Source organism: Bubalus bubalis, chromosome 3, assembly GCF_019923935.1.
Source record: "Bubalus bubalis isolate 160015118507 breed Murrah chromosome 3, NDDB_SH_1, whole genome shotgun sequence".
Taxonomy (NCBI): Eukaryota; Metazoa; Chordata; class Mammalia; order Artiodactyla; family Bovidae; genus Bubalus; species Bubalus bubalis.
This window is the reverse complement of record NC_059159.1, coordinates 143,150,151-143,175,535: the sequence shown is the minus strand read 5'-3', so window position 1 is coordinate 143,175,535 and position 25,385 is coordinate 143,150,151. Positions and strand designations below refer to the sequence as shown.

The 25,385-nt window shown below is 41.0% G+C and overlaps 1 protein-coding gene across 11 annotated transcripts in view; it reads right to left on the bottom strand.

Annotated features, from left to right (window-relative positions):
- Positions 1–25,385, bottom strand: part of AOPEP (aminopeptidase O (putative)) — a 423,192-nt gene that overhangs the window by 71,275 nt on the left and 326,532 nt on the right. For 8 of the 11 annotated variants that reach the window (XM_025281992.3, XM_044940256.2, XM_044940257.2 and 5 more), the window contains 2 exons: positions 9,121–9,183; positions 8,634–8,708 (listed from right to left, as the gene is read on the bottom strand). In XM_025281992.3, the coding sequence (XP_025137777.3) occupies positions 8,634–8,708; positions 9,121–9,183 (138 nt within the window). Of the gene's footprint in view, positions 1–8,633; positions 8,709–9,002; positions 9,184–25,385 lie in introns of all 11 variants that reach the window. The other 3 variants (XM_044940261.2, XM_044940260.2, XM_045165115.1) reach the window with 1 other exon arrangement.

Sequence of the window (25,385 nt, the reverse complement as noted above, 5' to 3'; positions counted from 1 at the left end):
ACTGTTTTCCATTCCTCTGCGCTCCCTACTCCTTACTAAGGGTTTTGCATGTTGTGGATATGCAATGAAGTTAGTTAGTAAATAACTTGTTTAAGTAAATATAGAATTTAATAAGGAATGTATTACACAGAATCAGAGACAGTATTGCATTTCTAGCCTTGAGTTTCCAAATCATTCTGATTCCTAAGTGTCAGCAGAATTTCTATGATGGGTTCCAGCCTTACTTTCAGAACATGGATGCATATATTTTTTAAAATCACATATTCAAATAAAGACACTAACACTATTTACATGTATGTCAATCAAACCCCTATCTGTGCTTACAAATCAGGTAAAAGCATTAGAATGGATTCAGTTAATTCAATTACCCAATTTCCCACCATAACTTCCAGCCTGCATGTGTAAAGGGTTGCTTTATCAAAACAAGGCCCAGGAATGGAAACCCTTAGTCCAGGGTAGCCTCAGGTAAAATGCAACATATACATACTCATGTCCTTGGTTTGTGCTACACTGGTTTGGATTTATCACATGCTATTTTGTAAGTGATCTTTGATATGTTGTGTGTTTTATCTCCCATGGCCAGAAATGACATCTCTTATTTCTTTGGTATTTTCCAGCAGCATCTTACACAAGGCCTTATATACAACAAATCTAAGAAAATATGCTGACTGATTAGATTCATTTAAGGTTTTCAGCTCTCTGAAGAATAGTCCTTTTTTCCTTCTGTGTTGTTTTATGCACATATAAATGAAAATGACAAAAACCCAGAGTTTTTTGTGGGAAGCTAACATATGAGAGGAATACGATGGAGATGGAATTTCTAAAGAGGTGTTTGCAAAAAGTAACCGTGCTTTTAGGCCAGTAGTTCTGCCCCAGTGAATCAGAGTGAGCTTCTTTATTGCCATATACACAAAGTAGACTTCGGAGTATCCACTTAGATTTCTCACAAATATAAAGCCAACTGGAATCCAACTGACTACAAAATGAAATACTCTAAAATTTTAAAGTTCCTGACAACAAGGGGCTTTAAAGAGTAAGAAGTAAAATAAATTTAAAGCACTTTACATACAGTATCTTATTCAGTCTTCAAATCCACTCTCTGAGCAAGCAAAAACAGTTGTCATTATTCTCATTCTACAGATGAAGAAAGTAAAGCTCAAAAGCGATTGACAGTTGGGAAAATGGACCCATAATGAGATATATTAAATAATGATTTTTTGGAATTAAAAAAAAATATCTGGGCATCCAGGAGAAAAAGCAGGTCACTCTGATGAAAAGAAATGAGGCTAGTGTCAGACTTTATGCAAGACAATGGAGGGACATATTCAAGATACTTAAAGAAAATATGAGCCAAGGATTTTATGTTTAGTTGAACTGACCTTCATGTACAAAGCGTATAAACTTATAAACATACAAGAGCTCAGGAAATACTGCTGCCCCAAGCTCTTCCTGAGAAATCCACTACAGAACTAGCTTCAAAAAACCAAGACTAAAGATCAATATAAGGGTAGATGATGAGCATTAAATATAGACTTACTTGCAGAATTAAAGCTAAGTGATTTTATAAAGGATACAGTATAATATGTAATGGCTACATGCTCTGACATTGTAGGTCTAGTACAGCTATCATAAAGGGTCAAGGGGATGGGAAAATTATATGAAAAATACATTAGTTTGTTGACTGTTACAGGTATTTATCTGGAAACTGAAAGAGAAAACACTTCAAGTCACAGGATGGAAAACAAAGAGGAGAGTGGTGAGAAAAGGTTAATATCTAATTTTAGATATTAAATATTGCAGGAAATATTGCAGAGAAATCAATACACGAGCAAACAAAAGTGAACAAGAGGCAAAAATGTTATCATGTGAAAGTAACCATTAGAACAAAAACACAAGCCTTCCAAAATACCAAAAAAAGGACAAAAGAAAAAAATGTACCATAAAACGGAAAATATTAATTTTATAATTAATACAAATTGGCTTAACTGGCCAAAATACAAGGATTTTCAGATAAAAGCAAAGCTCAAGCGACAAACTTACGGAGCACATATGTAGGAGGCAGAGTTGGAGTCAGTGTCAGTCTTCCTGGCTTTGAGCTTTTTATAGAAAAGACGAAAAAGATGACCCACAACTTATAGTAAAGATCTACCAAGCATGCTTTAATGAAAAACTCTGTCATTAAAATTTCTTAATGCAGAAGCCAGGTAAGACTTTATATAAAGGTACCATTAGTGAGATTCATGCATCTAGTTGATTCAACCAATATTTGCCGAGGGTGTATATAATTAGGTCCTTTTCTAAGCACTGAAAACACAATGCTTGAGTGTCATTTTTCCTTTGTGCAGAGACCCAAAAATATAAATGAAATATACGTTGGCTAGACTTAAAGACACAGGCCAGTGTCAACTTCCTAAAATAGAAGATTAATGGAAATAATGACAGGCCCTAAACTGCACTGACATGAGTAGGTGCTACTAGAACAATGCGTCTCATTAGTGCCATATGATACCAGGCACAAACAGCAGCTCGCTAAAACGCCTAACATGAGCAATGACTGCCAAGTAAAGCATTCTGTCACAGGAATGTAACTAATGCTCCCTATAAAACTAAAGTCACGAAATTTTTCCCTGCCCGCCTTCCTTTTCTAGCCAAACTCTTATGTTTTATATTAAAATGGCTTTCATCTCTCACGGCGTATACGAGTTGATGGCTGCTGGCATCAAATCTGCTAAAATCAACACCAGGGTAATTATCTGCACACTTTCAAGTGTTTTCAAAATACATGCTGGTTGAGATTTTCCTAACTTTGAAACGTATGCTTTAAATGTTGGTGGTCTAGGACTGTCAATAGCCTGGGTTAAAAAGAACTTTAAAATCTTGCCCAAAGCATTCTCTTCTACAGCAATTATTCGACTTGTTTATAATTCATCTACCTTCACAGAGTGCTTGACACAGTCTACAACATCCTCATATCATATTGCTATTTTGTGACACTACTTTAATGGTACATTTACATGAGCTGATACATGTAAAGCACTTAAAAGAGTGCTTGACACATGACAAGTGTCAGCTATTATTACATTAATAGTTCCATTCAAAGGTTCTTTTTAAAATATGTGAATAAGTGCGTGAGGGTAAATGAATAACAATACTTTAAATTTTTCCTATCATGTCAGCTGAAAATGGGAAGGAATTTCAGTACACTTGGAATTCTTACATTTTTTTTTTTAAAGAACTGCAGAGTCTTAAAAAAGAATCTATGAAATAGATGAAAATGTAATGATACAAAATTATACAGGTCAGAATTCCTTCGTGAGGCTATCAAAAACACATTCTATCAGCAATTCTATCTCGATCCTGCCAAGGGGTAAAAAGAAAAACAACCAAGATCCTGTGAAACCAGGTCTGATCTGAGACCTAGGTACAGAAAATTTTGTAAACTACGTAGGGATTTCTAGGGATTTACAGATAAAAAAAGGGAGACCCACAAAAAAGACTGAGTCTGAAATACTTCAGCAATATAATAAACTGCATATTAACAGCGTTGTAATTACCCTTTTGTTTGGTTTCTTTGTAATTATTTTTAATAAATTATTCTGCCTCCCCCCATCGCTCAAGTAAGTTGTCACCCAAAGGCACAATCAGAACAGCGCAGGACACAAAGGCACTCACTGATAGGGAGGGCGTGAGGGAGGGCGCTGGTGCCTCCAGAGCTGTGACTCATTCGAATCCATAAAGCTTTTCTACGAGATCAAGTATCAATGAAGCTATTGTAAGAGATTACAGCTATATATATGTAGACTGGTTATGAATTCTCACAGGGCAAGAGCATTTTTGAAAAAAGGAAAGGGCACCAATGTCTGGGAAACCACTCAGCAAGAAGGCTGACTCAATTACACAAGACTGGCTGCCGCACCTACCATTTTGCTAAATCTGAGTAGTTCCTATAAAGAAAAGAAGACCCTTCGGTTCAGCACTCCCTAAATTCATCTGGCTCCATTCTGCCAAGCTCTGTATCCTAAGAGCTCCAGAGTCAAGCCTAACACAGTTGCCATCTGCTGTTACAGATCCAAGAAAGAATCAGATAATTTTTATTAGTCTTAAATACTGTTTTCCAGAAATCATAAACCAAATAGAAAACAGATCTTGGTCACAAAAGACAAATAGCAGTAAAGGACTTTATTAGTTTAAAATTTGTACCTACCTTTATCATGTTGAATATTTCAGTATCAGAACTGTAATAAAAACATTCTCCTAGAATGTGTAAAATTTTAAAAGGACCAATAAAAGTGGCAAAATGCCTAAACCAAGTTGGATTTAAAAAATGTTCTGTGAATTATTATCAAGTCTATCAAGGACTTCAGAATCAAGCGTGTGGAAAGAACAAGCGAAACAAAAGCAGAGTGAAAATGCTCCAGAATTTAGTGTCACAAACAAAATAAGTCCAGTATTTTTCTCTGAAGGACTCAGAAAATCGAATTTATCATTTTGCCTCCTACTAAAATGGCCACTGAATATTATAAGTCCAATTTCACAACCATCTTCCTAGACTTTCATGTTTCACTCGATATTTCAAGGAAAATTTCACTAAAATTTAAACAATTTTATGCTCAAGGGTATTATTTTTCAGGTTCTAGCAGCAAAGAATAATTCAGGTAACCTTACAGGTGCTTTTGTTGGAAACCATTTGTACCTAGTGTTTCTCATGACTACTCGTAACAGAGACCCATCTCACCCTCGCCAGGACTCTTACTTGGAAACAAACTCACAGGAAGGAGTGCTTGTTAATAATAACAGCAAAGCTTAGTACTGTTGAATTTCCAATGTTTTGAAAGTATGCACACCGGTGAATACTTCTGACATCATAACCAGAAATGAGTATCTTAAAATTTGTTCCCTCTGTTATCAGATGTGTATAAAGTAGGAAGCATGCTTCCTTCAAATATGAAAATTGGAATCTTCCTTCTCTTAAAAAAAAAAAATCATTAACACCATTCAGGTATTTTCTTCAAATATATGATTTCATAAATTATTATTCTACAGTATATCCTAATCCCTGAAATACTGATAAAAGAAGTATCAAAAACATTATATTATTTTACACGTATATATTTATAAGAACTTTGTATTAGTCCTTAATCTTTGAATACAATGGATAATTGGCATTTATCTTTGAATCAGTTAAAGATAAAAGCAGGAAAAAAATGTGTGTTCTTTCAAAACCAATAGTCACTTAGTAAAATCTATTAACATTATTTTTAAAAATATACACTGTACAAATTCACTGTTGGTATCACCATAAACCAGTCCTTTGCAGAGCAGGCTTATCCATTCATCCTAATTGTTTTTTGTATAGTTGTTCACATCCCCTTGCCTTTCTGTTGCATAAATTATTCAAACTAAATAAAAGGAACTTGAAATAGTGAAAAAGGAAGAATATCAGAATGTAAGGAGAAAAATACCTGAGGACTAAAAGCAAAAGAGAGGTGAGTTTTTAAACTGAAAATTAAGAAAACAAATAAACAAAAACGTAAAGAAATTAAGTTACACCAGTGGAAAAAAGAGCTAAAACCTAAAGATAAAATAAAATGGAAACAAATGTCAGAGAACATAGGAGAAAACGCAGACAAAAAAAGCCTCATTTTCAGAAGACAAGAAATGAAAACCTGTTAGGGGGCACAGAAAGACAGCAGAGCTACCTGGTGGGGGGGTGGGAATGACGCGACACGGCAGTGCCGGCCAGGAGAGCATCTGAGAGCACTTTTGCAGGGGCACCTCTCACTCAGTCAGCTTACTTTATTTCCTTATTCATTATTTTAACCCACAGTTGAGCACAGGATAAGTTTGTTTTGCTTCTCCTTCTAAGTTCACTGAAAACCTCGACTAGTATTTCAAGCTATACCAGGTTATGCCCACCACTTGGCACTTTCAAGATTTTAAGGAGGGAAAATAATTATTCCTATAAAATTACATTCTTTAATGTTTAACTCCAGCCAAATGGCCATTTTTAAGACTCTGGCCCTGCACCACTGCTCTTTGTTTTCCTTCCTCAGGCAGGTCAGAAGATGGCTTTCCCCCAGTCAGTAAAAATCAGAGGGAAATGCTCTGACCTAGCATAGTTAAATACAGACCAGTCATCCCCCACGTTCATTCCTGGGGCTGAATCCTGCCTGAGACCTGAAGATGCAAAGAGAGACCTAGGGTTTGGAGGAAAGGGCCGCAGGAGGGAGAGCAAGGGGCCGAGACAAAGCAGGCAAATAAAAGCGACAGCTAGATTTTAAATGTCCAACCTACAGAAACAACTAAACTCTTTATTTTACGGTTACATAAAACAAATAAAAGGAGAAAAATTCTAATGTTATAGAAAAACAGTAAATGCATGAAAAAAGAAAAATCAACTAATATGCTACCTGTGGCATGGTGAACATTTTAAGAAACATAACTCCACGCTAAATAACGACCCAGATGCAAATGAACAACAGGTTCAAATCCCAGCAAAAGGTTAACACTAAGACCTAGGTTTGAATATTCAATACCACAGAATTTGATCCATATTTTGGAATAGACACTCAGGCAATCAGAGATCACACCTTGGCTACCAGCTGCTGTACAGCTTCTGTGTCTTTCAGAACTTGTTCTAGCGCTCTCGGTGGCTAATCGCACCCCCTTTCTCCCTGTCCTTGAAAATATCACATGCTTTGCCTCAGTGAGCTCCAAACTCTCTCCAAGATAGAGCAGAGGCAAAAGAGTGGGCAAAGGGCTAAGCTGCTGTGCAGAACCAGAAGGGAAAACTGGAGACATTGATAATTAATACTCTCTTACACAATTCTTAAACCTCCCCTCTTCTTGCCCCCTTCCCCGCCACCTCCACCCTCAAAGCCAGTCAGCTTTAAGCTTCATTCCCTGAAAGGAAGCTCGGCATGACAATCTCAACCCACTTCATTTTCATGTCCTTCTCAAAACTACTGCCCACAATTTCTAAGAAAAGTCAGAAGCACGTCCTCCCCATAAGCTCCAACACAATAGCCTCTCTCAAGGAGAAATCCTCAGTGAAGAACTCCAATGTTCTTGGAAGGCAAACTCCTCAGTCCCTAGCCTTCTCATTCTCAGAGGGCAGTGGTCAGGTCACAGACGGGTGACACAGTGGGTCTCACAGATACGGTTACTTCAAATTCAGATTTTGGTAGTGATGGTACCTGGTAATCCATAAAGGGTTTCCCCTTCTTTTATGCATGAAACATTGTGTGCTTGGATAATCTTACTTTGGGTTTAAAAAAAATAATAGCTAAAAAATATTTTTTTTAACCACTAAACGAGCCAATTTGTAACTCTTTTTCCTTCTTTGGACATTTTATGATCTCATTCATCCATCACCTCACAAACATTTTTAAAAACACCTAGACCATGAAAAGTTAAACCAACACAACCTACCACAGCATGCTAAGGTACAGTCAGAAAACTCGAGCCAGTTCAAAATGACCACTTTTTCTATTACTGTTTAACTGAAATGACATGTATGACTCTTTGTTTAAAAAGGGAAGGGCTTTTCACACATTGAATGTCTCCTTACAAATGACCAAACTCGTAGGCCAGTTCTTTTTGTAATTCTCTCAGAAGCTGCCCTCGGTATCCTTAAATGCACTCTGAAACTTTGGTATCACCTTCATTATGATGTGCTTTGTGCACATTCTCGGACGCTGCAATGCCCATACTAAGGCAACACATCACAGAAGTTGGCAGCAATGCTATCAGCAAGAATTTGGCTTCAGAGTCAGAAATGATTCATCATACATTCTAAGCAGCAGAAAAACAACACACTGCTATTTTAATCCCTCGGTGCTTTCAAGAATCAAAAAACAGTAAAATAATTAAAGTAAAAGCAACAAAAATCCTATCTGCTGCAATGTTTGTAAAAACATTCACTTTTAAGAGTTTTCAACAAAAGCACTCAGGAAATAACAGACTACTTACCTTATTTCATAATATTTACTACAATGACAAATCAAGTTTTAACTTAATACAATTTCAGGAGAAAACAGGTAGTCCAAACTTCTGCAAAGTAGCATACTGAAATTCTAAATACAGAAAAACAAATTTCTCATTTGCTTTAAGTAAACAAAATCCCTCCACTGTTTCAAAAGTAATACACTACTTTCATCTTCTCTCTCCATTTTTGAGAGTATCTACAGTCTAAATTAATGGGTGTGAGTGGTCTCTCTCAGGATCAAACAGAGAAACCTTATACTGTGGGTCATTTATTCAGAACACTCCCTGGTTTTTAGAGATATTATATCATAATAATACCATATACCATAATAAATGTTACTGGTGTAATGTAATAATGTAATGGAACTGGCTTTTTGTCCTGATGCTCTATTTAAAGAGCATGAAAGAAATCTGCATCCTGGGTCGTTTTCACTTCCTGAGAACAAAGTACGTTGATAATCACTTGGATTATCAATCAGTATTTCTATAGAACTATACCTAGGTAAATCTAAGGTTTACTGCAAATTTAATTAAAACGTAAAAAAAAAAAAATGCTACCCTATTGTTGTGATCAAGTATTGGGGGGAGGGGAGCAGATGGGGAGACTGATCAAGAACTCCATCCAATGCTCTTTCGGGGACCCTTACCTTCTCAAACACTTCTTCTCTGTCCTTTCGTTTCCGTTTTCGGGGTCTCCGGTTCACTCGGACCCATTTCGCGACCTGAAGTTCAAAAACCACAGGGCATTTTAAACATAGGACGACAGGTCCCCAGGGCCACCCCTCAGCATGAGACAAGAAACGATCGACGGCCTCACGACGCAGCCTTCCTCGGCTTCACCTGGGGGAGTCACCGGCACCTTTAGGGCATCCAGAGGCCGCCTCAACGCTGCGGGCCCTCGGGTCTGCGACGAGCCGAGGCCGTGACCTTCGCCCCGGCCGCTCCCTCCGTCACTACCCCGCTTGGCCGCCCCCGCACCGGTGCGCGCAAGAGCCCCCGGACGAGGGCCATCTTACCCAGCGTTGTCGCGCGCCGCCGCCGCCGATCTCGGGCTCCGCGCCAGGGATGCAACGCGGGACCCACGGCCCGGGGAGGCAGGAAGGGGAGCGCGTGGACCGCGTCGCCCGCACTCACCTCGGCGCTCACTTGCTGCGCGAGCCCGCACTCCGCCAGGGCCTGGCGCTCCCTCTGCAGCGGCTGCGGGGGAAGGGGACAGAGTCAAGTTTATCCCGGGAGCCGCCCCTGCCTCCCTCCCCCGCGCCCCACCAACTCGGCGCGCTGACCCCCTACCTCGCCCGCAGTAGGTGAAGGTGAGAGCCGGGCGCCGGAGCCCGCGCTCAGAGCCGTCGCCCCGCCGGCCCGGCGGAAAGCGGCGGGCGCTAGAGGCCCGCAACACCTAAGGCGCAGGGCGGGCGGCGGGCGGCGCGGGGCCCGGGCGGCGGCGCGGGCGGCGGGCGGGCGCTGGGCGGGGGCGGGGCCTGCCTTAAAGGTATAGGCGGCCGCGCCACCCTCCCCGCAGGTCGCCTCCGCCCCCACCCCCGCCGGCGTGCCGGCTATTTTATTGTTCTCTTCGCAAACATCTTTCTTCTCCGCGCGCGGGCCCGCGCCCTCCCTGGCGCTGGTCGACCCCGGCGCGCGCGCTTACCTTTCCAGTCCCACCCATGCGGGACCTGGGGTACCCGCGAAAGGGCTTCTCGGCCGCGGTGGGAGCAGAAGTGCTACCCGCCGGCCGGCGAAAGGGCTTAGCTGGAGAAGCGCCCTCACCGCCGCCTCCAGCCTGAACTCGCTCTGCGAGTCAGAAACCCAAGTGTTCAGATGGCCTTCGCGGAGGGAGAGGAACTTTCCTAATGGAGTTTCCTCTGGGAATGAATTAGACGCCATTAAGTTGACGTTTTTCAGTGCCCCCTCCGGACTCCGGGGAGGAGGCAGGTGACCTCCTAGGGGAGAAACCGCGAGCGCGTGAAAGGCAAACTCCGAGCTCCGCCGGCGCGTCGCGGGAGCTAATGCGATCTCGTTGAGCGCGGCCGGCGGTGCACTCGCCCGGCCTCAGGACCCCCCTCCCCCCCGCCAAAGCGACTAGTAGACTTTAAGAAGGGAACAATACCTTTTCAAAAATAGAGGTAAAGTTTCCACTTGGTTTAGAAACGTGTACGATACCCTCATTTTTTTTCCGCCGACCCCCTAAAAGGCTTTCTTTCCATCCTCAGCAGCTGAGCCAGCCTGGGGGGGTGAGTGCTTGGGGAGAAGAGTCGGGTCGCACTCGGGTTTGCTGATCTTGACCATTCCTTTAACTTTATCGCATTTCTCTAAAGAAAATCTCTCTTGCCCTCTCTTTATTGCTACTCCATCCTTCTTTCAAGATCAAAAGCTTTAGATCAAAGCCAAGATCAAACTCACTACTTTAAATAGAAGCAACTTTGCCATGGAGTATTTTACACAAAGGGGAGCTACTTAATGGAGACATCAGAGTAGAAAACTTCATTTTATCCCTTCATCCCATATTCATAACTGAACTACTTAAAATTACATTGATGATGCATTTCTGTTCCCTAAAACAAACAACAGTTCTGCTCAAATGGGAGAGTCTTGACTTGTGTTTGTGTTTCCCGGAATTAAGAAAAGAAAAGAAAAGCCTATAGAGCGTTAAATCGACATATTAACCATTATTAGCTAAGTGCTATGAAATGCATGCTCATTTGCTAAAGATATTTCAAAGTGTTACCGAGTCTTTTTATACATGATGTACAACCATCACATACAATTTTTGTACTATAAAAGAAATGCATAAAAATAACATAGCTTGCAAGTCTCAAATGCACATACATAGGCAGGTAAAAATTACAAATGATAAAGTGGATTATGTAATTGTAGAGCTGCTTAATTTTAAATGGAAATAAAACTTTGAACTATTTAAGCGTTCATGCTACTAAAAACAGTTCCAGAATCAATAGAAATCTATCACTGACCGACATTTCCATCTACCCAGTAGAAGTTTTTTCCTTGGGAATTCACTGTCCCTAAAAACCCTGATACAAGCAGTTCAATATTGATGTACAGTGCCATGCCTAAATGGACCTTTCTTAAGTGTCCTCTTGGTTGATTTAGCAACAATTAAAAAATATGCAGTCTCAGAAGAAAGAAAGCCAAAGTAAATTCCAACAATTCAGCAGCAGGAGGAAAGGTAACTATTGCAAATTAAACCTTATACATACTTGTATAAAAATTTGCTGTTACAGCTGGGTAGTTAGTACCTAAAAGCCTTCTCCCCTTATAATTTTCATCTGGTTGTGGTCTCAATTACACACACACACACACACACACACACCCGATCATTCCTCATTCTAAAAATCCCACTGAGCCACTGGAAAGATCTTAGGAACTGAGATCTGGGAACACCCGCTTGCTGCCATTGACAGTCTCCCTTAAACTTCCTAGCACCCGGTTCACAGAGAACCTAACAGTTTCTTGCACAAGCTGAGCAAAAACAAGCATCCTACTGTTACTCTGCTCTTCTAGGACTTTAAGTGGGTAGCAACACCTGTGATGTATTCTAAGTGCCTACTCACTTGACTCCTTTGTCCTCTTGTCCCCCAAACCCAATCCAAACTCAGCAAAGAAACCAGAATGATATTTACAAAGGTAGTTCAAATGGTACCTTCTTTGCCTGGCGGCTGCTGCTGCTGCTAAGTCACTTCAGTTGTGTCGTCCGACTCCGTGGGACCCCATAGACGGCAGCCTATCAGGCTCCTCCGTCCCTGGGATTCTTCAGGCAAGAATACTGGAGTGGGTTGCCATTTATTCTCCAGTTCTAGGCTTAAGCAACACTTCTCCGAAAGGTCTTTCCTTACTCCCCAATCCAAATTATGTCTTCGTGCTATGTTTCTAATAGATCCTATTTATTTCCTTTAAAGTAATCATCTTTTATGGATATTTAAAGTTTTTTATTAAGAGACTTTATTTTTTAGGAAAATCAAAAAGATTTGTGCAGATATCACAAAGTTCCTGTATGCAAACATAACTCACAGTTTTCTTTATTATTAGTATCTTGCATCAGTGAGAGAATTTGTTACAGTTAATGAACCAATATTTGATACATTATTAAGTAAAGTCCAGGGAATGGCAATCCACTCCAGTGTGCTTGCCTAGAGAATCCCATGGTCAGAGGAGCCTGGTGGGCTACAGTTCATGGGGTCACAAAGAGTCGGACATGATTGAACAACTAACACTACTATAGTTAACATTAGAATTCACTCCTGCATAGTACAGTTCTATTATAACAATTTTTATTAGTTTATTGAATGTCTGTTTCCCTGATTGGATTTCAATGTCCAGGAAGAAAGAGATCTGTCTCTTCTATTACTGATCTTTATCCAGTCACTAAAAATACTGCCTGGCACATAGTAGATAGATGCTCAATAAATGTATTAAGTGAATGGAAATTCTCCAGGCCAGAATACTAGAGTGGGTAGCCTTTCCCTCCTCCAGGGGATCTTCTCAACCCAGGAATCAAACCCACGTCTCCCAAATTGCAGGCGAATTCTTTACCAACTGAGCTATCAAGAAAGTTCTACTACAGTTCTACTATAACAGTTTTTACTAATTTATCAAATGTCTGTCTCCCTAATTGGATTTCAATGTCCAGTGTAGGAATAAATGGCTGAATAAATGGCATATGAAATTTCAAGGGGGAGAATCTTAAGATGAAGATCTTTCTAATTAAGTCCTTTTTGTTTCTCTACTAAAATATCTTATATTGTAAAGAGCACAGAATTGTGCATTTTTAAAAAGGAGACACCATGGGACATCAATTACATTGCCAAGGTATTTCTAAAATGATGCTTTAAAAAAATTACAAATGGGAAAGAAAAGTTTCAAATTCCCTCAAATATTAATCACTAAAGTTGCATTCCAAAATGGTGGTAGGAACTGAATTTAATCTTGAATGACCTATTTCATGACACTGGAAAAATATTAATTCTTTTTGATCATGTTTAATATAACCTCAACACATTTCTTCTTTTGTCCACCTAAACCTACCTTGCTTCATGAGCAGGTCCTAGGGAAGGTAGGATGTAGAGAAACTTGAAGACTATTTTTAAAAATTTTAAATTCTTGTAGTTGAGGATGAATGCTCTAATAATTATCTTTGAAAACGTGGTGAAAGTACTTTAAAGCTATCTTTGAAAAACAAATGTTTTCTGTTTGAATTACATTTTAAAAGATTATTTGTCTAGTAGAGATGCAAGTTTTGAAAAAACTTATTTTCTGAAACTTTCTTGTCAAAGCAGTTTATAATAGCTGAAGACAATTTCAGAAGCTGAGAAAAATGCCATTACTTTAAAATAAAAGCATTTAGTTAACCTAGTGGCTGGGGATTACTTTTGGGAGGAAACCCTTTTTTTTTTGGTTGAGAGGAAACGATTCCTTTCAATGGAAAATGATGGTGATAACCAGTTTCATACCGTTAATATGGACATGTGCTTCTGCCTTGGATGAGGTGCAGTCCAGACAAATGAGGAGCAGCATGCCCTCCTAGGCAAGCAGAAGGAGGAGAGGGCAAACCAGGGGAGCCCTTTAATTAAACCAAATAGCTTCAGACTGCAGATTACACTCCCATGGGCACTATACTACACTCCCATCCACTAGAAGTCAAAGGGCCTTTTAGTACCAAACAAGGGAGAAAGGTCTAGAAGCTTTTGCTGGCTACAGAAGCACCCTACAGTCAACATATACTCAGGGTAAATTAAAAGGTAAGAGACTACATATGTCTGGAAATAAAATCAAAGTTAGTTTAAGTTGCAAATAATGACAAGCAAGGATTAGGGGCTAAGTTATCCAATGTTTATGTCTTTAAATTTTGCTCTATCATTTTAAAATGTAACATTCCTTTATGATACCTTTTTTAAAAATTTGACTGCTTGACTTTATTTATTTATTTTGACTGCTTGACTTCAGAAAAATTATAATTCATATTATTGCCTGTTTTGTCCCTGTGTTAGAACGAATGCCTAATTTCTTTCTGAAGAGGACTGCCAAATGAACTTCTCAGTGGAAGTCCTTATAAACCATAGTTTTCAAAAAAGGAAAGCTATCACAAAAGTGCTTTGTAGTGACCTGGCTAACAGAATCTCTTCCTCTTAGTAACCATATTCCTGAATTCACTGTTGCTCAGAAGTTTCTAAGAGCTTATCTGAGGAAGCATACTCAGTTCTTCCATTTCTTGATCCTCTCTGAATGAAGCATTAGCTATCAACTATTGGCTCCCCAAAGAAACATACACCACGGTGCACAGCCCCCTCCCAAACCAATGGTCAGGAGGTTCACAGAGTTGGCTGAAACCCAAACTCTGACCCAGGATGGCCTGAGATTTTCTGAGGTGAAGGCAGACCACCACACGGCTGGCATGGGATGCATCATCCTGGTGCTGTGTGAAATTCCTCTTATTGCATTATGTTCTGGGAAGAAGCCATCAACCTTTACTGAGGTACATTATAAAAAACAGCCCATAAAATCCATCACAGTGTTTACTGTAAGGATGGTTTTAGAGGGTTGTTTATTACATTAAATAGAAATTTTCTGTGAGGACCCACAGGAAAAACTTCTCCGTAGTATCAACAACAGGAATAGTTGGACTTAGGCAACTGGTTTGGTTTACCTCATGAATACTGCAAATTTATCCCTTTTCCTTCTTCTAGAAAGCTCTGTGACCCAACTTTAAGGCAGGCATAGGAACTTCAGGGGATATATATTGTATGCTAATATAATTTCTGGCCCCATATTATTTTCCTAACATTATTTTCGGGCTTCCCTGGTGGCTCAGACAGTAAAGTGTCTGCCTGCAATGCGGGAGACCCGGGTTTGATTCCTGGGTTGGGAAGATCCCCTGGAGAAGGAAGTGGCAATCCACTCCAGCACTCTTGCCTGGAAAATCCCATGGAGGGAGGAGCCTGATAGGCCACAGTCCACAGGGTCGCAAAGAGTCGGACATGACTGAGCGACTTCAGTTTTCTTACTTTAACTTACTTTTATCATTTTATATTTTGCTTTCCAAGAGTTTGCTTACTTCTGTTTTGGACAAAAAGGAATATAAATAAATAAAATATTGGGGGTTTATTTTTCTTTCTTTCACTTTCTTTTTCTTTTTTGGAGGGAGAAAGGGGGGGTTCTGAAAAAAATTTTATGGTTCTAATATTTTGCTCCATTAACAACACTTAGCAGTGAAGTAAGTATAGAAGGTAAGGACATATGATTAACCCTACTTATAAAAATTGAGCAAAAAAACTGTTAAAAAATAAAGCCCCAAACAAATATACTATACAAATATCACAGAGGACTGATATAAGAAATGTTAACCAACCAAATATTTTATCACTTTTGACTGATATCAAAACCAGAGGAACATATAGACCGATTATTCATTTAACAAACATACTGAGTTTGCCTACTGCAAGACATAACACTGGACTTTGTGAATACAAAGATGAATAAGACTCCACCCTGTTCTCAGGAGACGAGCATGACCAGGCAGTAAGGTGACATGGTAAAAGTGCCCAGACAGCCTGTCTGGGTTTGAATCCAGACTCTGCCACATATTAGCTCTATGACCTCTTTAAGCCTCTTTCTCATAGAGTTGAGATCAAATGACAAACGCAATGTGCTTACCAGAGGAGGCAGTTGTTATTTATCAACGTCTAGACTACTGGAAGTAAGAAGCAACACAACATCACTAAAGGCTGGGGGAAAGTAACCTGAAGACAAAAAAAAGTGCTAAAGTATTACATGTACCAGAGACCACGGAACCTCAGATCTGGTAGAAAGAACCAGAGCGGTCAATTTTGTACAGGATTAAGTTTACAAAGCGCTTCCCACATACAGACTGTTCTGTTTGTTTCTCACACTGTCCCATCTTCAGGATGAAGAGAATGAGTCTTCAGGAAGTACAATGCCTTTAGTATCTCACATTGTGTGGCCTTAGATCTCCTGGATGGAAATGTAGTGTTCTTTCTATGCCAGCAGGAGACCTCAGGGAACGCCTTGCCTGATTTTAAGATATATACTTATGGCACCCCACTCCAGTACTCTTGCCTGGAAAATCCCATGGACGGAGGAGCCTGGTAGGCTGCAGTCCATGGGGTCGCTAAGAGTCAGACACGACTGAGCGACTTCACTTTCACTTTTCACTTTCATGCATTGGAGAAGGAAATGGCAACCCACTCCAATGCTCTTGCCTGGAGAATCCCAGGGACGGGGGAGCCTGGTGGGCTGCTGTCTCTGGGGTCGCACAGAGTCAGACATGACTGACGCGACTTAGCAGCAGCAACATGTGTGCTTAGTCGCTTAGTTGTGTCTAACTCTTTGCGACCCCATGGACTGCAGCCCGCCAGGTTCCTCTGTCCATGGGGATTCTCCAGCAAAAATACTGGAGTGGGTTGCCATGCCTTCCTCCCCGGGATCTTCCCAACCCAGGGACTGAACTCAGGTCTCCCACATTGCAGGCAGATTCTTTACCAGCTGAGCCACAAGGGAAGATATCTGTTTATTAGAGAATAAACCACAAATTAAACATATAGATTAAAACACAGCCTGTAAAATATAATCCTATTCCATAAAGGTCTATTGGAACAGATACAGAAAATAGATATTAGTATATTGCCCTCAGTATACATGTATGACTGCAATTCTTTACAGGTGCTTAACATTCATGGCTGTGAGGATCACAATAAACTACGGAAAACTCTTCAAGAGATGGGAATAACAGACCACCTGACTTGCCTCCTGAGAAATCTGTATGCAGGTCAAGAAGCAACAGAACTGGACATAGAACAACAGACTGGTTCCAAATAGGAAAAGGAGTACGTCAAGGCTGTATATTGTCACCCTGCTTATTTAACTTATATGCAGAGTATATCATGAGAAATGCTGGGCTAGATGAAGCACAGGCTGGAATCAATATTGCTGGGAGAAATATCAATAACCTCAGATATGCAGATGACACCACCCTTATGGCAGAAAGTGAAGAACTAAAGAGCCTCTTGATGAAAGTGAAAGAGGAGAGTGAAAAAGTTGGCTTAAAGCTCAACATTCAGAAAACTAAGATCATGGCATCCGGTCCCATCACTTCATGGCAAATAGATGGGGAAACAGTGGAAACACTGTCAGACTTTATTTTCAGGGGCTCCAAAATCACTGCGGATGGTGACTATAGCCATGACATTAAAAGACGATTACTCCTTGGAAGGAGAGTTATGACCAACCTAGACAGCATATTAAAAAGCAAAGACATTACTTTGCCAATAAAGGTCCATCTAGTCAAGGCTATGGTTTTCCCAGTGGTCATGTATGAATGTGAGAGTTGAACTATAAAGAAAGCTGAGTACCGAAGAATTGATGCTTTTGAACTGTGGTGTTGCAGAAGACTCTTGAGAGTCCCTTGGACTGCAAGGAGATCCATCCAGTCCATCCTAAAGGAAATCAGTCCTGAGTGTTCAATGTATGCTGAAGCTGAAACTCCAATACTTGGGCCACCTGATTCGAAGAGCTGACTCATTTGCTGACTCACAGCTGACTCATTTCCCTGATGCTGGGAAAGATTGAAGGTGGGAGGAGAAGGGGACAACAGAGGATGAGATGGTTGGATGGCACCACCGACTCAATGGACATGAGTTTGGGTAAACTCCGGGAGTTGGTGATGGACAAGGAGGCCTGGCATGCTGCAGTCCATAGGGTCACAAAGAGTCAGACATGACTGAGTGACTGAACTGAACTAAACTGAACATTCTTGGACAGAATAATCTTAAAGAGTTTCACAGATGAAATATAAAATTATGTAGGGGTGGTATCAGATCAATGGTTATCAACTCCTAACTGCTCATTAGAATCACCAGGACACTTTACAAAGCCTATGGCCCAGGAGGCACTCCAGACCACTGTGAAAGTAGGCCCCAGGCACACAGGGCCCCCTCCCTCACCGGGATTCCAATGGGTAACCTATGTTGACAACCACTGGTTTGGATCATTTTAATGATGCTGCTACTGCTGCTGCTGAGTCGCTTCAGTTGTGTCCGACTCTGTGCGACCCCATAGACAGCAGCCCACTAGGCTCCCCGGTCCCTGGGATTCTCCAGGCAAGAACACTGGAGTAGGTTGCCATTTCCTTCTCCAATGCATGAAAGTGAAAAGAGAAAGTGAAGTTGCTCAGTTGTGTCCGACTCTTAGCGACCCCATGGACTACAGCCTACCAGGCTCCTCCGCCCATGGGATTTTCCAGGCAAGAGTACTGGAGTGGGGTGCCATTGCCTTCTCCGATTTTAATGATGACCCATCTCTAATAAGTTACTATGAAGAAATTCCAGGTGTTTGGGAGACATCTAAATTTCAAGGTCAGTGCCACAGAGGATAGCCACCTATTGTGTTCGATTACAATAAGTCCCTTTGGGCAGATGGCAAACACATAGCTGGACAGGATGGGCTGTCTGGCTGACCCAGGGTAGCATTTCCTGTAGCTTACTCTTAGGGGTAAACTTCGGGGCAAGATTAGTTAAGCACATGTGCGCACACACACACACACACACAAGAATTAAAAAGAAGTAGAAGATCTCAACAATACCCCAAAGAATGGCAAAAATGGATGGATATTTGACATTTTAATTTTTTCCAGGTTCCTCGTATTATTCTGGATCCTGAATGAAAACAGCATACGTCCTTATCTTCAGGGACCCTGATTTCAGGGCTGACCTCGAATTCTGTACACATGAGGTGGTATATTTCCCATGCATCCCCTGTGAACAATGTTCTGATCATGTTGATGGCTGCCACCCATTCCCTTGAAATGTATAAGTATTTGGAAGATTGTTGCACAGGATTTGAGGATAGTGGAAAACACCAGTGGAAGAGACCCTTTGCTGTGTGCAAAAACTATTTCACACAGGAAGCAACCCAGGTAGACTTCCTTGAGCCTTGGGCATCATGTTTTAACCAAATAGACTTCCTTGTGTAGAAAAGACACACTACACTGATATTACAGGAAAACTATTCTGAAAAAAATGCTTTATGGGTTATTATTTATTTAGGCTCTGTCACGTGGCTTACAGGATCTTACAGATCTTACAGTTCTTCAACCACGGATTGAACCCAGGCTCCAGTAGTGAAAGTGCCAAGTCCTAACCATTGGAGGGCCAGGGAATTCTCATGATACCAGTTACTCATTTAAAACACAAACATATATGTTAATACTTCACTAGTTTGAGAAGCAAACACTGATGTCCAGGCCCCTTTGGTCACTCCCTAAAATGGAATGGCTGTGGTATCTGTTACTCCATGAGCACACATACTCCAAGTGCATGCGCGTGGAGTACCCATGCTCCTTAGAGTCTGTGGCCCTTGGCATGTCTATTTTTCTTTTGCCAATATTTCTATTTTTAAAAATCTTGGCACTCACACTGGGGTGCCTATCATCTGGCCTCCCAAAGGAACCCAATGAAATCACAATTTGCAAATGACAGGAATGGGCCTAAACCATCCTGCCTTTATTAAGAAGTAGGAACACACACACACACACACACACACACTAGGGAGAGCAAAATCCATCACAATTTGGGAGGTGGGCCTGTCCCAAATGTAAATAATACATGAGAAAAAGCTATTTTCCACAATGTTTGTTCACCAAACATTTAGATCCATCTAAGAGATGTTCTGGAAAAATAATGGGAGGGGCCAGAATTAATTGGCTGCTAATCTCTTTACTTTTTAAAGGATGTTTCCTCCAGCAGTGGATTAAATCAATATTTAATGCTACATAGGCCCAGCTGTGTCCATATTAGGAAAGCCCGAGCTCACATCTCTCTCTGTCTTTCTCTCTCTCTCCCTCCCTTTGCTCTGCTTCCACCCCCTGCATGTGTAGGTGGGAGAGTAGGAGCCGGGGAATGTGAACTTGATCCAGCATTGATCAGCCAAGCAGCAAACTCGCATTGTTCTTTAGATACCAAACATAAATTCTTTCTAGTAGGGATAAACCCAGCCATTCTGCACACAACACAGCTTTTGTGCTCAGTAGTATGAGATGGAAAAGAACCACAAAGAACATTGGAGCTTTATTAGACTCATCATAAACATCTCCTAACACACAGAATTTAAAAATCCACCCAGCTCATTTATATTCATATTAATATTGGGTATGTTAGAATCTCTTAAACCTAACAATCTTGTGGTCATTTGATTGTTTTTATAATGGATTTCAATTTACAGTTTTTTTTTTTTTTTTTTTTTCAGTTTACAGTTTAAATACTATGGTCTATTTTAGCATTGCCTTCTATTTGAGCACTTCTTATTTCACTGCCTTGCTCTCAGGTTCAAGGGCACCGGATCATGCTAATATACAACCAAATATGCCATTGCTATTTTTTGGTGCTGGGTTGTGAATGTGACTTAAGTATTTCTGTACAAAGCCATGTGTAACGGGAAGTACACAGTTGAGAATTTAGACTCCTCCAATGGGTGCATCCATTCCTGCCATCTCTATGGCATACAACCCCTATAAAACAGAGATAATGCCATCTGCCTTGCAGAGCTGTGTTGAGAACGCAATGAGATGGTGAAGTCAACAAATAGACCAGTTAACGCTAATTCCTTTCCTCTTTCTCCTCAGAACCTAAGTGGTGGCTCAGACAGTCAAGAATCCGCCTGCAATGCAGGAGACCTGGGTTTGATCCCTGGGTTGGGAAGATCCCCTGGAGGAGGGAAAGGCTACCCACTCCACTACTCTTGCCTGGAGAATCCCCATGGGCAGAGGAGCCTGGTGGGCTGCAGTCCATGGGGTCACAAAGAATCGGACATGACTAGCGACTAAGCACAGCACAGCACACAACCTTTCAGAGATCTCAAAATAACCGCGTTGTGACTGCCTAATAAAAAGCCTCATTCGACCACCACACAGACACGTGCCACTGGACAGAGCCTGAGAGATATGACCCATCTCAGCCACCCCAAACTAGTGCCTGTCCCTTCCCAAAGGACCCGTGCACTCAATGGAGCAAGTTCTCCTTCTTGTAGGCCTGATTCTAAAGGAGATCATTCTGTTTCCGACCCCGCCTCACTTAAAACAATAAGCCCACTGTTGTTACAGGAAGACCATAAAATGAAATTTGATATTTCTACATTCTTCTCTGAAGATACCAGCCTGACCAGGTGCTAGATGCGAAAACATCTTAAAATCCTAATAGCAGCTACATACAGTTAAAACCAACAATAATGTGATAATTAAGAACTTGGGCTTTTAAATTAGACAGGTTTCCTTTTCCTCATCCATAACCTGCATGTAATAATGATGTCAATAAGGTTGACATCAGGTGAGAGAGCTGTGACTAGAAGACGCATACAGCAATTGTATATACTATGTATAAGAAACTGAGCATTGTACTCAATAAAATGCACTGACTCAATAAAATGATAGCCCTTTTTTCATTTTGGATATTCTAATACATAAAATAATATACCCCAGTGTTCTCGGGGGAAGGGAGAAGGATTAAATAAAAAATACAGTTCTATAGGCGGCTCAGATGGTAAAGAATCTGCCTGCAATGCAGGAGACCTGGGTTCGATCTCTGGGTTGGGAAGATTCCCTGGAGAAGGGAATGGCTACCCACTCCAGTACTCTGGCCTGGAGAATTCCATGGACAGAGGAGCCTGAAAGGCTACAGTCCATGGGGTCACAAAGAGTCAGATACGACTAAGTGACTTTCACTCTCAGGGGGAGTTATACAACCTATATATTCTTTGATTTACCCATTTACAGTTTAATTCACTAAAAGTATGCCAAAACCAGGAAGACATCTCTCAATCACAAAATCAATGTAGTAACAAAGAAATACAATTTGAGGAGGAGAGAACCAGTGAGAACTCGGGAGGCAACTTTGTAATAAATATAACCAAGAAGAGCCTTAAAGAGAATGTGTCTATGGTTGGCCACATGGGATATGAAGCTTCAGCATGCACAGTTGAGGGGAGAGGGAGCAAGCACAGAGGGAAGAGGAGATGGAGTCCTTGAAACAGAGGCTGAAGGAGCCGCTGGACCTAGGGAGCGACTTCTCTGCAGGGTAGTGGGCAGCAGGGTTGAAGGGACTCTCTCCAGGCTGGTCCCATTGTCACTTGCTGCCCTGAAGTCTCTGTCCCCCATTCTGATGTTTTGATTCTGAACTACCTCCCATGCGTTTTCATGCCAATAAAGTTGCTAAAATTAAGAACTGAATTGTAACTCTTTGCGGCATAAATAATGTCATCTTATAAAGCCGGGGCTAATAACAACCAGGATGCCCTTAACGCTTTTAAGAAAAACCATCTGATCTATGATGCCCTCGATGTGGTTTGAAATTTCCCTCGGCCTACAAAGGAAAATATTTTTAGCATGTAGCACAGTTTGAAACAGACATATAAATACACTGAAAATATAATTTTAGGAAAGCATCTGGGTTTGATCATTTCTTGTTTTACCTCGACACTGAATAGGTTCTATTTTCTCAATATAAGAAACACGGCAACATTCTGCTAGAAACTATGCAGCAATCACTGTAGCAATTTCTCATAAATATTTCATTACTGGCTCTGTTTTTATTTTTAAAGTGGCAAATACTCTAATGGTTTAACTATAAAATCAGCATAAAAATGAAGTGTGCCTTCTGGAGCATTTGCCCCCAGTGTTTTCCCCTCCTTCAACAAGCAACTTAGAACTCACTGGATGATTTTTCCCAAGATCATTTGGACAATGAACATATACCAGTATTTATGTCTCAAAGTGTATCCTAGAAATAGTTGCCATGGTCCAAGGTAAAACTCACTGCAGTTTTTATTGATATGCAGGAATTTTAAGACATTAACAACCCTACCAAAATTGTTTTCATCTCCTGAGGGTCAAACAGGTTAATACCTGTGAATACTTGATTTTAATTATTAATAGAAGCAAATGCCTATCCTTCAATGATCAACCAGCATAAATGTTCTGGCAGATTGACTATTACTTAATTTCTCCCAATAATCTGAAAGATTTTGGCAATTTTCCAGTGGAAGAGAAAAGCAAGGCACAAACTTTTTTTTTTTTTGGATCATGTACATTTGTAAAACACCATGAAAACTTTCCTGATATCACTCCAAACTAAGAGCAAGTTTTCAGTCTGAGGACAGTTCAGCAGATTCCTGGAGAGGAAAGGAAGACACTTGGAGGAAAAGTAAATTCCAAATTCCTCCTTTCAGAGGTGACAAGAGCTGAAGCCTCAGCAAAGTATATGGTGACATGAGGCTCAAAATGGCTCTGACCTTCACCTAGGGCTGTTCCCCTCTTTCCTCAAAGAAGCAGTGAGGACTTAGAGAAGGCAAGTGGCTTGCCCACAGCCACACAGCTTAGTGGTACAGGGCTCTATCCAAAGCTGAACCTAACATATCAGATCCCTCCTTCATCCAACATAGGACATAGCAGAACAAAACTTCACTGCTGCATGCTCTGTCCAAACAGCACATTGCATATAACACAATTGACTCTCCTCCTCTATCCAGCCTCCACTCTTGTTCACTAACCTCAGAATAATGCAGCCTGGCATTTTATGCATCAATTTGTCTGAATCCCACTCAGAGTGTGATGGTAGCAGTTATAACTAGACAGGATCAGAAGCAGAAAATACTGAATTGGTAAAGGCCGGAGGTGGAGGATTGACCTGGAAGGATGGGGTCTTCTGAATGAGCTGGACGCACTCATTACCGAACACCAATAAATCATGGACAACTGCCATTAAGAGATATGTGTGATGTGAATGCTGCCCTTCTTTAAACACACATTTGGATTTGGACAATTTGACAATCATTGACTGTTACCCTGACCTGTGATACACTTGCTGGTTGGCCGCCACAGGGCTGTGCCCCTGGCATTCTCCTCCTCAGGGTCAGCAGAGGTGACAGAGGAGGGCAAAAGCCAGGGACTCTGGTTGGTGCTTGCTTGTAAATGCAAATAACCGGACACAGGACTCGCCCCTTAAATGCTTTGGAAGATACATAAAGACACTTTTTGGTTCAGCCAATTGCTTTTTCTCATTTGTTTCTTTGATGACCTGGTATTTATAATCTAATTTAGTTTCCATCTCATGAGAGGAATAGTTGCATCTCTCAAAAGACAAAGGCCTAAACTAATCTCTATGACACTCACATTCATTCACACACACACACAAAGTTAACAACTTTTCAATGCAATAAAGCCCATACTTTCTTTCTTCCTTTTTAAAATATTTATTTGGCTGAGTTGGGTCTTAGTTGCTGCACACAGGCTCAGTAATTACAGTGTGCGGGCTTATTTGCCCTGCAGCATGTGTGATCTTAGTTCCCTGACCAAGGACTGAACCCACATCCCCTGCATTGCAAGGCAGATTCTTAACCACTGGATCACCAGAGAAGTTCCATCCTAATACTTTCTATGCAAACTATTCCATCAGATACACAGGGTTCCCATTTAGAAACATCTAACTGGAAGAGGGTTGTGTATACCTGTGACAATATTTATGAAAAGCCCTGGATTGTGAGGGCTTTCACATTCCTGTACACACAAAGTACATTTTTTTGGCGTTCTAAATACTAGAAATAAACATATTCCGGGAAAAGAACAGTCATTAATTAAATTAAAAATCATCCTTGTTTAGGCTTTCTGCTGTATTCATTTATTATCTCTTTATAGGCCTAAAGGCAAGAATGGGACTAAGTTAATTTGGATTAAAAGCAGTCCTGTTAAAAATGCAAAACGCCTTAATTGGGTAGACTGAGGACTGAGGGTCTTAGACTGAAGCCCTGGCTCTGCCATTAACTAGGGCTTTGAGTTTGGGCATATCAGTATGCATCCCCTGGGGTACAGCTATCCCTTGGGTGAAAAGATGAGCTCTTCTCCAAGACTCACTCCTACCTAGGATTCTAAAGCAGACTGAAATTTGTGCAACACCAGAAAAGCCTAAAATTTAGCCATGAAGCAATAGAGGCGATACCCAAGAGATATATACCATACAGATATTAAATACACATCTATTTTATACAACATAATGGTTATTCACAAAAGAGAAGAAAAAAGTCCCCTGTTCTAAAAGCAGTCAAGTGTTCCTAATAGCTTTTCTTGTCAGCAGAAATTCCGGCAGGCAGCAGACGAGGGTGGAAGTCCAGTGAGCGCTGTGAATGGCCACAGCAGGAGCCGCCGCCCACAGGCCTGGGATGCAGATCTGAGCATCAGTTTATGCAGTGATGCTGTGTGATGTCAAAGAGTCAAAGAGGCCTGCATGTGTGTGCACTCATGTACACAACACATTGCAAGGCTAGGTCTCATGGCTTTCCCTGGGCATGGGAAGGGCATGATGCAAATATAGAATAATGTGCCTTTGATGAGA